This window comes from Coregonus lavaretus (genome assembly GCF_964263955.1).
Source record: "Coregonus lavaretus genome assembly, contig: HAP1_SCAFFOLD_145, whole genome shotgun sequence".
Lineage (NCBI taxonomy): Eukaryota > Metazoa > Chordata > Actinopteri > Salmoniformes > Salmonidae > Coregonus > Coregonus lavaretus.
In genome coordinates this window covers 863,982-882,461 of record NW_028165685.1, presented here as the reverse complement: position 1 = coordinate 882,461, position 18,480 = coordinate 863,982, and the positions used below count along the sequence as shown (strand labels likewise).

General features: G+C 44.7%; 1 protein-coding gene across 1 annotated transcript in view; it reads left to right on the top strand.

The window, feature by feature from the left end:
• LOC311115612 (WD repeat domain phosphoinositide-interacting protein 2) overlaps window positions 1-18,480 on the top strand; it is a 37,860-nt gene that overhangs the window by 4,966 nt on the left and 14,414 nt on the right. Inside the window, exons 2-4 of the mRNA XM_084190771.1 lie at window positions 1,136-1,218; window positions 7,892-8,061; window positions 14,576-14,672. Of these exons, the coding sequence (XP_084046897.1) occupies window positions 1,136-1,218; window positions 7,892-8,061; window positions 14,576-14,672 (350 nt within the window). The remainder of the gene's footprint in view (window positions 1-1,135; window positions 1,219-7,891; window positions 8,062-14,575; window positions 14,673-18,480) is intronic.

The window sequence follows — 18,480 nt, the reverse complement described above, 5'->3', positions numbered from 1 at the left end:
TGGAGGACTGCTCCTACTGGGGAGTGCCCAATATGGCCGGCCGCTGGCAGGAAGCTTCTATGGAGGACTGCTCCTACTGGGGAGTGCCCAATATGGCCGACCGCTGGCAGTAAGCTTCTATGGAGGACTGCTCCTACTGGGGAGTGCCCAATATGGCCGACCGCTGGCAGGAAGCTTCTATGGAGGACTGCTCCTACTGGGGAGTGCCCAATATGGCCGACCGGTGGCAGTAAGCTTCTATGGCATGTTTTGTGTGGAACCCAGGAAGAGTAGCTGCTGCTTTTGCAACAGCTAATGGGGATCCTAATAAAAATGGCAAAGGCCAAAAATGAAATATGTGTCACCAGCCCGTCTCTGGCCCTCTTCCCTCGGTCTCTCTCTCTCCCCCTCTTCCCTCGGTCTCTCTCTCTCCCCCTCTTCCCTCGGTCTCTCTCTCTCCCTCTCTTCCCTCGGTCTCTCTCTCTCTCTCTCTTCCCTCGGTCTCTCTCTCTCCCTCTCTTCCCTCGGTCTCTCTCTCTCCCCCTCTTCCCTCGGTCTCTCTCTCTCCCCCTCTTCCCTCGGTCTCTCTCTCTCCCCCTCTTCCCTCGGTCTCTCTCTCTCCCCCTCTTCCCTCGGTCTCTCTCTCTCCCCCTCTTCCCTCGGTCTCTCTCTCTCCCCCTCTTCCCTCGGTCTCTCTCTCTCCCCCTCTTCCCTCGGTCTCTCTCTCTCCCCCTCTTCCCTCGGTCTCCCTCCCTCTCCATCAAGTCCTTAGATCTGTTCTAACGTGTGTATGTGTGTGTGTGTGTGTGTGTGTGTGTGTGTGTGTGTGTGTCTGTGTGTGTGTGTGTGTCTGTGTGTGTCTGTGTCTGTGTCTGTGTCTGTGTGTGTGTGTGTGTGTGTGTGTGTGTGTGTGTGTGTGTGTGTGTGTGTGTGTGTGTCTGTGTATGTCTGTGTCTGTGTCTGTGTCTGTGTCTGTGTGTGTGTGTGTGTCTGTGTCTGTGTCTGTGTCTGTGTGTGTGTGTGTCTGTGTATGTGTGTGTGTGTGTCTGTGTGTGTGTGTGTCTGTGTGTGTGTGTGTGTGTGTGTCTGTGTGTGTGTTGTGTCTGTGTGTGTGTGTGTGTGTGTGTGTGTGTGTGTGTGTGTCTCCTCTCTCCAGGTCTTTAGCTGTTGGAACCAAATCAGGCTACAAGTTCTTCTCTCTATCGTCTGTGGACAAGTTGGAGCAGATTTATGAATGTAGTGAGTATCATATGGAATGGCTACGTATACAATATGGACTATATAGAAATCCTGCCCTTACTAGATAGCACACAGTCATAGCCATCAGTCTGAATGTAGTGAGTATCATATGGAATGGGTTAGGGTTACAATATGGACTATATAGAAATCCTGCCCTTACTAGATAGCACACAGTCATAGCCATCAGTCTGAATGTAGTGAGTATCATATGGAATGGGTTAGGGTTACAATATGGACTATATAGAAATCCTGCCCTTACTAGATAGTACACAGTCATAGCCATCAGTCTGAATGTAGTGAGTATCATATGGAATGGGTTAGGGATACAATATGGACTATATAGAAATCCTGCCCTTACTAGATAGCACACAGTCATAGCCATCAGTCTGAATGTAGTGAGTATCATATGGAATGGGTTAGGGTTACAATATGGACTATATAGAAATCCTGCCCTTACTAGATAGCACACAGTCATAGCCATCAGTCTGAATGTAGTGAGTATCATATGGAATGGGTTAGGGTTACAATATGGACTATATAGAAATCCTGCCCTTACTAGATAGCACACAGTCATAGCCATCAGTCTGAATGTAGTGAGTATCATATGGAATGGGTTAGGGTTACAATATGGACTATATATAAATCCTACCCTTACTAGATAGTACACAGTCATAGCCATCAGTCTGAATGTAGTGAGTATCATATGGAATGGGTTAGGGATACAATATGGACTATATAGAAATCCTGCCCTTACTAGATAGCACACAGTCATAGCCATCAGTCTGAATGTAGTGAGTATCATATGGAATGGGTTAGGGTTACAATATGGACTATATAGAAATCCTGCCCTTACTAGATAGCACACAGTCATAGCCATCAGTCTGAATGTAGTGAGTATCATATGGAATGGGTTAGGGTTACAATATGGACTATATAGAAATCCTGCCCTTACTAGATAGCACACAGTCATAGCCATCAGTCTGAATGTAGTGAGTATCATATGGAATGGGTTAGGGTTACAATATGGACTATATAGAAATCCTGCCCTTACTAGATAGTACACAGTCATAGCCATCAGTCTGAATGTAGTGAGTATCATATGGAATGGGTTAGGGATACAATATGGACTATATAGAAATCCTGCCCTTACTAGATAGCACACAGTCATAGCCATCAGTCTGAATGTAGTGAGTATCATATGGAATGGGTTAGGGTTACAATATGGACTATATAGAAATCCTGCCCTTACTAGATAGTACACAGTCATAGCCATCAGTCTGAATGTAGTGAGTATCATATGGAATGGGTTAGGGATACAATATGGACTATATAGAAATCCTGCCCTTACTAGATAGCACACAGTCATAGCCATCAGTCTGAATGTAGTGAGTATCATATGGAATGGGTTAGGGTTACAATATGGACTATATAGAAATCCTGCCCTTACTAGATAGTACACAGTCATAGCCATCAGTCTGAATGTAGTGAGTATCATATGGAATGGGTTAGGGATACAATATGGACTATATAGAAATCCTGCCCTTACTAGATAGTACACAGTCATAGCCATCAGTCTGAATGTAGTGAGTATCATATGGAATGGGTTAGGGTTACAATATGGACTATATAGAAATCCTGCCCTTACTAGATAGTACACAGTCATAGCCATCAGTCTGAATGTAGTGAGTATCATATGGAATGGGTTAGGGTTACAATATGGACTATATAGAAATCCTGCCCTTACTAGATAGCACACAGTCATAGCCATCAGTCTGAATGTAGTGAGTATCATATGGAATGGGTTAGGGATACAATATGGACTATATAGAAATCCTGCCCTTACTAGATAGCACACAGTCATAGCCATCAGTCTGAATGTAGTGAGTATCATATGGAATGGGTTAGGGATACAATATGGACTATATAGAAATCCTGCCCTTACTAGATAGCACACAGTCATAGCCATCAGTCTGAATGTAGTGAGTATCATATGGAATGGGTTAGGGTTACAATATGGACTATATAGAAATCCTACCCTTACTAGATAGCACACAGTCATAGCCATCAGTCTGAATGTAGTGAGTATCATATGGAATGGGTTAGGGATACAATATGGACTATATAGAAATCCTGCCCTTACTAGATAGCACACAGTCATAGCCATCAGTCTGAATGTAGTGAGTATCATATGGAATGGGTTAGGGTTACAATATGGACTATATAGAAATCCTACCCTTACTAGATAGCACACAGTCATAGCCATCAGTCTGAATGTAGTGAGTATCATATGGAATGGGTTAGGGTTACAATATGGACTATATATAAATCCTACCCTTACTAGATAGCACACAGTCATAGCCATCAGTCTGAATGTAGTGAGTATCATATGGAATGGGTTAGGGTTACAATATGGACTATATAGAAATCCTGCCCTTACTAGATAGCACACAGTCATAGCCATCAGTCTGAATGTAGTGAGTATCATATGGAATGGGTTAGGGATACAATATGGACTATATAGAAATCCTGCCCTTACTAGATAGCACACAGTCATAGCCATCAGTCTGAATGTAGTGAGTATCATATGGAATGGGTTAGGGTTACAATATGGACTATATAGAAATCCTACCCTTACTAGATAGCACACAGTCATAGCCATCAGTCTGAATGTAGTGAGTATCATATGGAATGGGTTAGGGTTACAATATGGACTATATAGAAATCCTGCCCTTACTAGATAGCACACAGTCATAGCCATCAGTCTGAATGTAGTGAGTATCATATGGAATGGGTTAGGGATACAATATGGACTATATAGAAATCCTGCCCTTACTAGATAGCACACAGTCATAGCCATCAGTCTGAATGTAGTGAGTATCATATGGAATGGGTTAGGGTTACAATATGGACTATATAGAAATCCTGCCCTTACTAGATAGTACACAGTCATAGCCATCAGTCTGAATGTAGTGAGTATCATATGGAATGGGTTAGGGTTACAATATGGACTATATAGAAATCCTGCCCTTACTAGATAGCACACAGTCATAGCCATCAGTCTGAATGTAGTGAGTATCATATGGAATGGGTTAGGGTTACAATATGGACTATATAGAAATCCTGCCCTTACTAGATAGCACACAGTCATAGCCATCAGTCTGAATGTAGTGAGTATCATATGGAATGGGTTAGGGTTACAATATGGACTATATAGAAATCCTGCCCTTACTAGATAGTACACAGTCATAGCCATCAGTCTGAATGTAGTGAGTATCATATGGAATGGGTTAGGGATACAATATGGACTATATAGAAATCCTGCCCTTACTAGATAGCACACAGTCATAGCCATCAGTCTGAATGTAGTGAGTATCATATGGAATGGGTTAGGGTTACAATATGGACTATATAGAAATCCTGCCCTTACTAGATAGCACACAGTCATAGCCATCAGTCTGAATGTAGTGAGTATCATATGGAATGGGTTAGGGTTACAATATGGACTATATAGAAATCCTGCCCTTACTAGATAGCACACAGTCATAGCCATCAGTCTGAATGTAGTGAGTATCATATGGAATGGGTTAGGGTTACAATATGGACTATATAGAAATCCTGCCCTTACTAGATAGTACACAGTCATAGCCATCAGTCTGAATGTAGTGAGTATCATATGGAATGGGTTAGGGTTACAATATGGACTATATAGAAATCCTGCCCTTACTAGATAGCACACAGTCATAGCCATCAGTCTGAATGTAGTGAGTATCATATGGAATGGGTTAGGGTTACAATATGGACTATATAGAAATCCTGCCCTTACTAGATAGCACACAGTCATAGCCATCAGTCTGAATGTAGTGAGTATCATATGGAATGGGTTAGGGTTACAATATGGACTATATAGAAATCCTGCCCTTACTAGATAGCACACAGTCATAGCCATCAGTCTGAATGTAGTGAGTATCATATGGAATGGGTTAGGGTTACAATATGGACTATATAGAAATCCTGCCCTTACTAGATAGCACACAGTCATAGCCATCAGTCTGAATGTAGTGAGTATCATATGGAATGGGTTAGGGTTACAATATGGACTATATAGAAATCCTGCCCTTACTAGATAGCACACAGTCATAGCCATCAGTCTGAATGTAGTGAGTATCATATGGAATGGGTTAGGGTTACAATATGGACTATATAGAAATCCTGCCCTTACTAGATAGTACACAGTCATAGCCATCAGTCTGAATGTAGTGAGTATCATATGGAATGGGTTAGGGTTACAATATGGACTATATAGAAATCCTGCCCTTACTAGATAGTACACAGTCATAGCCATCAGTCTGAATGTAGTGAGTATCATATGGAATGGGTTAGGGTTACAATATGGACTATATAGAAATCCTGCCCTTACTAGATAGTACACAGTCATAGCCATCAGTCTGAATGTAGTGAGTATCATATGGAATGGGTTAGGGTTACAATATGGACTATATAGAAATCCTACCCTTACTAGATAGTACACAGTCATAGCCATCAGTCTGAATGTAGTGAGTATCATATGGAATGGGTTAGGGATACAATATGGACTATATAGAAATCCTACCCTTACTAGATAGTACACAGTCATAGCCATCAGTCTGAATGTAGTGAGTATCATATGGAATGGGTTAGGGATACAATATGGACTATATAGAAATCCTGCCCTTACTAGATAGCACACAGTCATAGCCATCAGTCTGAATGTAGTGAGTATCATATGGAATGGGTTAGGGTTACAATATGGACTATATAGAAATCCTGCCCTTACTAGATAGTACACAGTCATAGCCATCAGTCTGAATGTAGTGAGTATCATATGGAATGGGTTAGGGTTACAATATGGACTATATAGAAATCCTGCCCTTACTAGATAGTACACAGTCATAGCCATCAGTCTGAATGTAGTGAGTATCATATGGAATGGGTTAGGGTTACAATATGGACTATATAGAAATCCTGCCCTTACTAGATAGCACACAGTCATAGCCATCAGTCTGAATGTAGTATTACTGTAATATGGACTGACTACATATTTACTAAATATATATATACAGTGCATTCGGAAAGTGTTCAGACCCCTTGACTTATTCCACATGTTGTTACGTTACAGCCTTATTCTAAAATGGATTAAATTGCTTTTTCCCCTCATCAATCTATACACAATACCCCATAATGACAAAGCAGAAACTGGTTTTTATAAATGTTTGCTAATTTATAACAACAACAAAAAAAGAAGGAAATATGACATTTACATAAGTATTAAGACCATTTACTCAGTACTTTGTTGAAGCACCTTTGGCAGCGATTACAGCCTCGAGTCTTCTTGGGGTATGACGCTACAAGCTGGGCACACCTGTATTTGGGGAGTTTCTCCCATTCTTCTCTGCAGATCCTCTCAAGCTCTGTCAGGTTGGATGGGGAGCGTCGTTGCACAGCTATTTTCAGGTCTCTCCAGAGATGTTAGATCGGGTTCAAGTCCGGGCTCTGGCTGGGCCACTCAAGGACATTCAGAGACTTGTCCCGAAGCCACTCCTGCGTTGTCTTGGCTGTGTGCTTAGGGTCGTTGTCCTGTTGGAAGGTGAACCTTCGCCCCAGTCTGAGATCCTGAGCGCTCTGGAGCAGGTTTTCATCAAGGATCTCTCTGTACTTTGCTCCGTTCATCTTTCCCTCGATCCTGACTAGTCTCCCAGTTCCTGCTGCTGAAAAACATCCCCACAGCATGATGCTGCCACCAACATGCTTCACCGTAGGGATGGTGCCAGGTTTCCTCCAGACGTGACGCTTGGCATTCAGGCCAAAGAGTTCAATCTTGGTTTCATCAGACCAGAGAATCTTGTTTCTCATGGTCTGAGAGTCTTTAGGTGCCTTTTGGCAAACTCCAAGCAGGCTGTCATGTGCCTTTTACTGAGGAGTGGCTTCCGTCTGGCCACTCTACCATAAAGGCCTGATTGGTGGAGTGCTGCAGAGATGGTTGTCATTCTGGAAGGTTCTCCCATCTCCACAGAGGAACTCTAGAGCTCTGTCAGAGTGGCCATCGGGTTCTTGGTCAACTCCCTGACCAAGGCTCTTCTCCCCCAATTGCCCAGTTTGGCCAGGCGGCCAGCTCTAGGAAGAGTCTTGGTGGTTCCAAACTTCTTCCATTTAAGAATTATGGACGCCACTGTGTTCTTGGTGACCTTCAATGCTGCAGAAATGTTTTGGTACCCTTCCCCAGATCTATGCCTCGACACAATCCTGTCTCGGAGCTCTACGGACAATTCCTTCGACCTCATGGCTTGGTTTTTGTTCTGACATATAGAGACAGGTGTGTGCCTTTCCAAATCATGTCCAATCAATTGAATTTACCACAGGTGGACTCCAATCAAGTTGTAGCAACAAACTACTGTTTGGTATTAATGGGGTGTGTGTGTGTGTGTGTGTGTGTGTGTGTGTGTGTGTGGTGTGTGTGTGTGTGTGCGCCAGCGGACACGGAGGATGTGTGTATTGTAGAGCGTCTGTTTAGCAGTAGTCTGGTGGCCATCGTCAGTCTGAAGGCTCCCAGGAAGCTAGTAATGGGGGGTGCTATAATATTACTATTACTGTTTGGTAGTAATGGGGTGTGTGTGTGTGTGTGTGTGTGTGCGCCCAGCGGACACGGAGGATGTGTGTATTGTAGAGCGTCTGTTTAGCAGTAGTCTGGTGGCCATCGTCAGTCTGAAGGCTCCCAGGAAGCTGAAGGTCTGTCACTTCAAGAAGGGAACAGAGATCTGCAACTACAGTTACAGCAACACGATACTGGCTGTCAAGCTCAACAGACAGGTAGGTACATACACTACACACCATACACACCACACACACCATACACCCACACACACCACACACACACACACCATACACCCACACACACCACACACCCACACACACCACACACCCACACACACCACATAACTACAGTTATAGTAACTGTCAAGCTCAACAGATAGGTAGGTACACACACACACTAAAAATCCAAATGCGTTTTTTGGCTGAAATGCCTTCTGGAACGTGAACTTTCATGTACCTTAATAACAAACTTGTATGCCATCTGTAAATACGAATACAATTGTTAAATTACGAGCCTAATTGGTTTAACCACGGAAAAAGACAGGAACCTTCCCGCTAGCCATGATTGGCTGAGATAATGGTTAGGCTGGACATGCCGAGAGATGAGTTGGGATTGGTCTGCCATGTAGCACGCTTCTGTCTATAACCTGAGGGATTGGTCTGCCATGTAGCATGCTTCTGTCTATAACCTGAGGGATTGGTCTGCCATGTAGCACGCTTCTGTCTATAACCTGAGGGATTGGTCTGCCATGTAGCACGCTTCTGTCTATAACCTGAGGGATTGGTCTGCCATGTAGCATGCTTCTGTCTATAACCTGAGGGATTGGTCTGCCATGTAGCACGCTTCTGTCTATAACCTGAGGGATTGGTCTGCCATGTAGCACGCTTCTGTCTATAACCTGAGGGATTGGTCTGCCATGTAGCATGCTTCTGTCTATAACCTGAGGGATTGGTCTGCCATGTAGCACGCTTCTGTCTATAACCTGAGGGATTGGTCTGCCATGTAGCATGCTTCTGTCTATAACCTGAGGGATTGGTCTGCCATGTAGCATGCTTCTGTCTATAACCTGAGGGATTGGTCTGCCATGTAGCATGCTTCTGTCTATAACCTGAGGGATTGGTCTGCCATGTAGCATGCTTCTGTCTATAACCTGAGGGATTGGTCTGCCATGTAGCATGCTTCTGTCTATAACCTGAGGGATTGGTCTGCCATGTAGCATGCTTCTGTCTATAACCTGAGGGATTGGTCTGCCATGTAGCACGCTTCTGTCTATAACCTGAGGGATTGGTCTGCCATGTAGCACGCTGCTGTCTATAACCTGAGGGATTGGTCTGCCATGTAGCACGCTGCTGTCTATAACCTGAGGGATTGGTCTGCCATGTAGCATGCTTCTGTCTATAACCTGAGGGATTGGTCTGCCATGTAGCACGCTTCTGTCTATAACCTGAGGGATTGGTCTGCCATGTAGCATGCTGCTGTCTATAACCTGAGGGATTGGTCTGCCATGTAGCATGCTTCTGTCTATAACCTGAGGGATTGGTCTGCCATGTAGCATGCTGCTGTCTATAACCTGAGGGATTGGTCTGCCATGTAGCACGCTTCTGTCTATAACCTGAGGGATTGGTCTGCCATGTAGCATGCTTCTGTCTATAACCTGAGGGATTGGTCTGCCATGTAGCATGCTGCTGTCTATAACCTGAGGGATTGGTCTGCCATGTAGCACGCTTCTGTCTATAACCTGAGGGATTGGTCTGCCATGTAGCACGCTTCTGTCTATAACCTGAGGGATTGGTCTGCCATGTAGCATGCTTCTGTCTATAACCTGAGGGATTGGTCTGCCATGTAGCATGCTTCTGTCTATAACCTGAGGGATTGGTCTGCCATGTAGCATGCTTCTGTCTATAACCTGAGGGATTGGTCTGCCATGTAGCACGCTTCTGTCTATAACCTGAGGGATTGGTCTGCCATGTAGCACGCTTCTGTCTATAACCTGAGGGATTGGTCTGCCCTGTAGCACGCTTCTGTCTATAACCTGAGGGATTGGTCTGCCATGTAGCATGCTTCTGTCTATAACCTGAGGGATTGGTCTGCCATGTAGCACGCTGCTGTCTATAACCTGAGGGATTGGTCTGCCATGTAGCATGCTTCTGTCTATAACCTGAGGGATTGGTCTTCCATGTAGCACGCTTCTGTCTATAACCTGAGGGATTGGTCTGCCATGTAGCACGCTTCTGTCTATAACCTGAGGGATTGGTCTGCCATGTAGCATGCTTCTGTCTATAACCTGAGGGATTGGTCTTCCATGTAGCATGCTTCTGTCTATAACCTGAGGGATTGGTCTGCCATGTAGCACGCTGCTGTCTATAACCTGAGGGATTGGTCTGCCATGTAACACGCTTCTGTCTATAACCTGAGGGATTGGTCTGCCATGTAGCATGCTGCTGTCTATAACCTGAGGGATTGGTCTGCCATGTAGCACGCTTCTGTCTATAACCTGAGGGATTGGTCTGCCATGTAGCACGCTTCTGTCTATAACCTGAGGGATTGGTCTGCCATGTAGCATGCTTCTGTCTATAACCTGAGGGATTGGTCTGCCATGTAGCATGCTTCTGTCTATAACCTGAGGGATTGGTCTGCCATGTAGCATGCTTCTGTCTATAACCTGAGGGATTGGTCTGCCATGTAGCACGCTTCTGTCTATAACCTGAGGGATTGGTCTGCCATGTAGCATGCTTCTGTCTATAACCTGAGGGATTGGTCTGCCATGTAGCACGCTTCTGTCTATAACCTGAGGGATTGGTCTGCCATGTAGCATGCTTCTGTCTATAACCTGAGGGATTGGTCTGCCATGTAGCACGCTTCTGTCTATAACCTGAGGGATTGGTCTTCCATGTAGCATGCTTCTGTCTATAACCTGAGGGATTGGTCTGCCATGTAGCACGCTTCTGTCTATAACCTGAGGGATTGGTCTGCCATGTAGCACGCTTCTGTCTATAACCTGAGGGATTGGTCTGCCATGTAGCACGCTTCTGTCTATAACCTGAGGGATTGGTCTGCCATGTAGCACGCTGCTGTCTATAACCTGAGGGATTGGTCTGCCATGTAGCATGCTGCTGTCTATAACCTGAGGGATTGGTCTGCCATGTAGCACGCTTCTGTCTATAACCTGAGGGATTGGTCTGCCATGTAGCACGCTGCTGTCTATAACCTGAGGGATTGGTCTGCCATGTAGCATGCTTCTGTCTATAACCTGAGGGATTGGTCTGCCATGTAGCACGCTTCTGTCTATAACCTGAGGGATTGGTCTGCCATGTAGCACGCTTCTGTCTATAACCTGAGGGATTGGTCTGCCATGTAGCATGCTGCTGTCTATAACCTGAGGGATTGGTCTGCCATGTAGCACGCTTCTGTCTATAACCTGAGGGATTGGTCTGCCATGTAGCACGCTTCTGTCTATAACCTGAGGGATTGGTCTGCCATGTAGCATGCTGCTGTCTATAACCTGAGGGATTGGTCTGCCATGTAGCACGCTGCTGTCTATAACCTGAGGGATTGGTCTGCCATGTAGCACGCTTCTGTCTATAACCTGAGGGATTGGTCTGCCATGTAGCACGCTGCTGTCTATAACCTGAGGGATTGGTCTGCCATGTAGCATGTTTCTGTCTATAACCTGAGGGATTGGTCTGCCATGTAGCATGCTTCTGTCTATAACCTGAGGGATTGGTCTGCCATGTAGCACGCTTCTGTCTATAACCTGAGGGATTGGTCTGCCATGTAGCACGCTGCTGTCTATAACCTGAGGGATTGGTCTGCCATGTAGCATGCTGCTGTCTATAACCTGAGCCCGACGTCATCCATCAGCCGCTCACACAGGAGGCTAGTTAGGGTTAGTTAGGGTTAGTTATGATTAGGGTTAGTTATGATTAGGGTTAGTTAGGGTTAGTTATGATTAGGGTTAGTTATGATTAGGGTTAGTTATGATTAGGGTTAGTTAGGGTTAGTTATGATTAGTGTTAGTTAGGGTTAGGGTTAGTTAGGGTTAGAGTTAGTTAGGGTTAGTTATGATTAGTGTTAGTTAGGGTTAGTGTTAGTTAGGGTTAGTTAGGGTTAGTGTTAGTTAGGGTTAGTTAGGGTTAGGGTTAGTTATGATTAGGGTTAGTTAGGGTTAGTGTTAGTTAGGGTTAGTTAGGGTTAGGGTTAGTTAGGGTTAGTTATGATTAGGGTTAGGGTTAGGGTTAGTTAGGGTTAGTTAGGGTTAGGGTTAGTTAGGGTTAGTTATGATTAGGGTTAGTTAGGGTTAGGGTTAGTTATGATTAGTGTTAGTTAGGGTTAGTGTGGTTTAAAATCATAAAAAATCCTACAATGTGATTTTCTGGATTTTTCTTTCTCATTTTGTCTGTCATAGTTGACGTGTACCTATGATGAAAATTAGAGGCCTCTCTCATCTTTTTAAGTGGGAGAACTTGCACAATTGGTGGCTGACTAAATACTTTTTTTCCCCACTGTATGTCTGGATCTGTGTTTCAGAGGCTGATAGTATGTCTTGTTTCAGAGGCTGATAGTATGTCTTGTTTCAGAGGCTGATAGTATGTCTTGTTTCAGAGGCTGATAGTATGTCTTGTTTCAGAGGCTGATAGTGTGTCTTGTTTCAGAGGCTGATAGTATGTCTGGATCTGTGTTTCAGAGGCTGATAGTATGTCTTGTTTCAGAGGCTGATAGTATGTCTGGATCTGTGTTTCAGAGGCTGATAGTATGTCTTGTTTCAGAGGCTGATAGTATGTCTTGTTTCAGAGGCTGATAGTATGTCTTGTTTCAGAGGCTGATAGTATGTCTTGTTTCAGAGGCTGATAGTATGTCTTGTTTCAGAGGCTGATAGTATGTCTTGTTTCAGAGGCTGATAGTATGTCTTGTTTCAGAGGCTGATAGTATGTCTGGATCTGTGTTTCAGAGGCTGATAGTATGTCTGGATCTGTGTTTCAGATGCTGATAGTATGTCTGGATCTGTGTTTCAGAGGCTGATAGTATGTCTGGATCTGTGTTTCAGAGGCTGATAGTGTGTCTGGATCTGTGTTTCAGAGGCTGATAGTGTGTCTGGATCTGTGTTTCAGAGGCTGATAGTGTGTCTGGATCTGTGTTTCAGAGGCTGATAGTATGTCTGGATCTGTGTTTCAGAGGCTGATAGTATGTCTGGATCTGTGTTTCAGAGGCTGATAGTATGTCTTGTTTCAGAGGCTGATAGTGTGTCTGGATCTGTGTTTCAGAGGCTGATAGTATGTCTGGATCTGTGTTTCAGAGGCTGATAGTATGTCTGGATCTGTGTTTCAGAGGCTGATAGTATGTCTGGATCTGTGTTTCAGAGGCTGATAGTATGTCTGGATCTGTGTTTCAGAGGCTGATAGTATGTCTGGATCTGTGTTTCAGAGGCTGATAGTATGTCTTGTTTCAGAGGCTGATAGTGTGTCTTGTTTCAGAGGCTGATAGTGTGTCTTGTTTCAGAGGCTGATAGTATGTCTTGTTTCAGAGGCTGATAGTATGTCTTGTTTCAGAGGCTGATAGTATGTCTTGTTTCAGAGGCTGATAGTATGTCTTGTTTCAGAGGCTGATAGTATGTCTTGTTTCAGAGGCTGATAGTATGTCTTGTTTCAGAAGCTGATAGTATGTCTTGTTTCAGAGGCTGATAGTATGTCTGGATCTGTGTTTCAGAGGCTGATAGTATGTCTTGTTTCAGAGGCTGATAGTGTGTCTGGATCTGTGTTTCAGAGGCTGATAGTATGTCTTGTTTCAGAGGCTGATAGTATGTCTTGTTTCAGAGGCTGATAGTATGTCTTGTTTCAGAGGCTGATAGTATGTCTTGTTTCAGAGGCTGATAGTATGTCTTGTTTCAGAGGCTGATAGTATGTCTTGTTTCAGAGGCTGATAGTATGTCTGGATCTGTGTTTCAGAGGCTGATAGTATGTCTGGATCTGTGTTTCAGATGCTGATAGTATGTCTGGATCTGTGTTTCAGAGGCTGATAGTATGTCTGGATCTGTGTTTCAGAGGCTGATAGTGTGTCTGGATCTGTGTTTCAGAGGCTGATAGTGTGTCTGGATCTGTGTTTCAGAGGCTGATAGTGTGTCTGGATCTGTGTTTCAGAGGCTGATAGTATGTCTGGATCTGTGTTTCAGAGGCTGATAGTATGTCTGGATCTGTGTTTCAGAGGCTGATAGTATGTCTTGTTTCAGAGGCTGATAGTGTGTCTGGATCTGTGTTTCAGAGGCTGATAGTATGTCTGGATCTGTGTTTCAGAGGCTGATAGTATGTCTGGATCTGTGTTTCAGAGGCTGATAGTATGTCTGGATCTGTGTTTCAGAGGCTGATAGTATGTCTGGATCTGTGTTTCAGAGGCTGATAGTATGTCTGGATCTGTGTTTCAGAGGCTGATAGTATGTCTTGTTTCAGAGGCTGATAGTATGTCTTGTTTCAGAGGCTGATAGTATGTCTTGTTTCAGAGGCTGATAGTATGTCTTGTTTCAGAGGCTGATAGTATGTCTGGATCTGTGTTTCAGAGGCTGATAGTATGTCTTGTTTCAGAGGCTGATAGTATGTCTGGATCTGTGTTTCAGAGGCTGATAGTATGTCTTGTTTCAGAGGCTGATAGTGTGTCTTGTTTCAGAGGCTGATAGTGTGTCTTGTTTCAGAGGCTGATAGTATGTCTTGTTTCAGAGGCTGATAGTATGTCTTGTTTCAGAGGCTGATAGTATGTCTGGAGGAGTCTCTTTACGTCCACAACATCAGAGACATGAAGGTCCTGCACACCATCAGAGAGACGCCTCCCAACCCCTCAGGTAAGAACTGGGATCATTTATTTGGCACGTCTTCCATAGTTCACTTATAGTTAGTTATGATATTTAGCTGGCAAACATTAGTAGTGAATTTCAAGCATAAGTTGATCACCTCTCTTGTGCTGCACAACAGTGGAACGTCACGTCACGAAGCTTCCGCTTGATCCCTGTGCTCTTAGTAAACAACCACACCATGTGACTGGTCCAATCAGCTGCTCTGGGATGTGACTGGCCCAATCAGCTGCTCTGGGATGTGACTGGCCCAATCAGATGCTTTGGGATATGGCTGGCCCAATCAGATGCTTTGGGATGTGACTGGCCCAATCAGCTGCTTTGGGATGTGACTGGCTCAATCAGCTGCTTTGGGATGTGACTGGCCCATTCAGCTGCTTTGGGATGTGACTGGCCCAATCAGCTGCTTTGGGATGTGACTGGCCCAATCAGCTTCTTTGGGATGTGACTGGCTCAATCAGCTGCTTTGGGATGTGACTGTCCCAATCAGCTGCTTTGGGATGTGACTTGCTCAATCAGATGCTTTGGGATGTGACTGGCTCAATCAGCTGCTTTGGGATGTGACTGTCCCAATCAGCTGCTTTGGGATGTGACTGGCCCATTCAGCTGCTTTGGGATGTGACTGTCCCAATCAGCTGCTTTGGGATGTGGCTGGTCCAATCAGCTGCTTTGGGATGTGACTGTCCCAATCAGCTGCTTTGGGATGTGACTGGCTCAATCAGCTGCTTTGGGATGTGACTGGCCCAATCAGCTGCTTTGGGATGTGACTGGCTCAATCAGCTGCTTTGGGATGTGACTGGCTGTATCAGCTGCTTTGGGATGTGACTGGCTCAATCAGCTGCTTTGGGATGTGACTGTCCCAATCAGCTGCTTTGGGATGTGACTTTGCCCAATCAGCTGCTTTGGGATGTGACTGTCTCAGTCAGCTGCTTTGGGATGTGACTGGCCCAATCAGCTGCTTTGGGATGTGACTGTCTCAGTCAGCTGCTTTGGGATGTGACTGGCTCAATCAGCTGCTTTGGGATGTGACTGGCCCAATCAGCTGCTTTGGGATGTGACTGGCCCAATCAGCTGCTTTGGGATGTGACTGGCTCATTCAGCTGCTTTGGGATGTGACTGGCTCATTCAGCTGCTTTGGGATGTGACTGGCTCAATCAGTACATGGACATCGATTCTATCGTAGTCCATGTGGGTTTTAATGACATTATGAAGGGCAGCTCTGAACAGTTGAACCTGGATTTTAAAGAGCTGATTGACTCTCTGCTAGACACTAATAAAAAGACCCATCATATCTGGCCCTGTGCCCTCTCTGAATCATGGCATCATATCTGGCCCTGTGCCCTCTCTGAATCATGGCATCATATCTGGCCCTGTGCCCTCTCTGAATCATGGCATCATATCTGGCCCTGTGCCCTCTCTGAATCATGGCATCATATCTGGCCCTGTGCCCTCTCTGAATCATGGCATCATATCTGGCCCTGTGCCCTCTCTGAATCATGGCATCATATCTGGCCCTGTGCCCTCTCTGAATCATGGCATCATATCTGGCCCTGTGCCCTCTCTGAATCATGGCATCATATCTGGCCCTGTGCCCTCTCTGAATCATGGCATCATATCTGGCCCTGTGCCCTCTCTGAATCGTGGCATTGAACGCTTTAGCAGGATTCTTTCTCTTCACAACTGGCTACGTGATTATTGCAGCTCAATGGGTGTAACTTTTGTTGACAATTTCAATACCTTTTGGAAACAAACTACGTTTTATAAGGAGGATGGGATCCACCCAAATAATTTGGGTTCCTGGATCCTTTCACAGCATTATAAGGCTGCCTTGAGACAATGACTTATCAATGACCCCAGCTCAGTTAATCCCTACCATTGTGCCACTGAGTCATCATAATTATTTAGCAAATACCAGGGGCATTGGTAGACACAATGTAAGTAACCTAATTTCTGTCCCTCTTACTGCCTGGAATGGCTCTGCTGATCCTACAGCTATTGTATGCAGCAATCATGTGTCTATGAACCAGAGTAATACTGTTAGCACTGAGGTGGTGTGCCCTAGTAGGAAGTCCACTGTGTGCAGCTCACCCTGCACTAACATAAATAACATGAGAATATCTACTTCTGCTAAGCTTCCCAGTAAAGCAATGAAAACAAGCAAGCATCCCAGAAAAATGCTCAAAATAGCCCACGTTAACATATGTAGCTTAAGAAACAAGGTTCATGAAATTAATAACTTGCTAGTAACAGATGACATTCATATTTTGACTATTTCCGAGACTCACTTAGACAATAGCTTTTGATACAGTGGTAGCAATACAAGGTTAAAACATCTACAGAAATACCAGTGGTGGAGGTGTTGCTGTTTATATTCAGAACCACGTTCCTGTAAAGCTTAGAGAGGATCTCATGTTAAATACTGTTGAGGTAATATGGCTACAGGTTCATCTGCCTCACCTAAAGCCCATTCTTTACTAACGACATGCCACTGGCTTTGAGTAAAGCCAGAGTGTCTATGTATGCGGATGACTCAACACTATACATGTCAGCTACTACAGCGACTGAAATGACAGCAACACTTAACAAAGAGCTGCAGTGAGTTTCAGAATGGGTGGCAAGGAATAAGTTAGTCCTAAATATTTCAAAAACTAAAAGCATTGTATTTGGGACAAATCATTCACTAAACCCTAAACCTCAACTAAATCTTGTAATATATAATGTGGAAATTGAGCAAATAGTCTGGGTAGCCATTTGATTAGATGTTCAGGAGTCTTATGGCTTGGGGGTAGAAGCTGTTTACAAGCCTCTTGGTCCTAGACTTGGCGCTCCGGTACCGCTTGCCGTGTGGTAGCAGAGAGAACAGTCTATGACTAGGGTGGCTGGAGTCTTTGACACCGCCTGGTATAGAGGTCCTGAATGGCAGAAAGCTTGGCCCCAGTGATGTACTGGGTCGTACGCACTACCCTCTGTAGTGCCTTGCGGTCGGAGGCCGAGCAGTTGCCATACCAGGCAGTGATGCAACCAGTCAGGATGCTCTCGATGGTGCAGCTGTAGAATCTTTTCAGTCTCCTTAGGGGGACTTGCACGCAGCTCAGACACCCATGCATACCCCACAAGACATGCCACCAGAGGTCTCTTCACAGTCCCCAAGTCCAGAACAGATTATGGGAGGCGCACAGTAATACATAGAGCCATGACTACATGGAACTCTATTCCACATCAGGTAACTGATGCAAGCAGTAGAATCAGATTTAAAAAACAGATAGAAATACACCTTATGGAACAGCGGGGACTGTGAAGAGAGACACACAGGTAGAGACACATGCATACACATCTGACCTAACCTAAACCTAACCCAACCCCTCAGGTAAAAACCTACACTATATATACAAAACTATGTAGACACCCCTTCAAATTAGTGGATTGGGCTATTTCAGCCACACCCGTTGCTGACAGGTGTATAAAATCGAGCACACAGCCATGTAATCTCCATAGACAAACATTGGCAGTAGAATGCAGTAGAAGAGCTCAGTGACTTTCAACAAGCTCACAGAACAGGACCGCTGAATCGTGTAGCTTGTAAAAATTGTCTGTTCTTGGTTGCAACACTCACTACCCAGTTCCAAACTGCCTCTGGAAGCAACGTCAGCACAATAACTGTTCGTCACAAGCCTAAGATCATCATGCGCAATGCCAAGCGTCGGCTGGAGTGGTGTAAAGTTCGCCGGCATTGGACTCTGGAGCAGTGGAAACGCGTTCTTTTTTAATTTTTTTTTATTTTCTTTTAGTCATTTTTAGC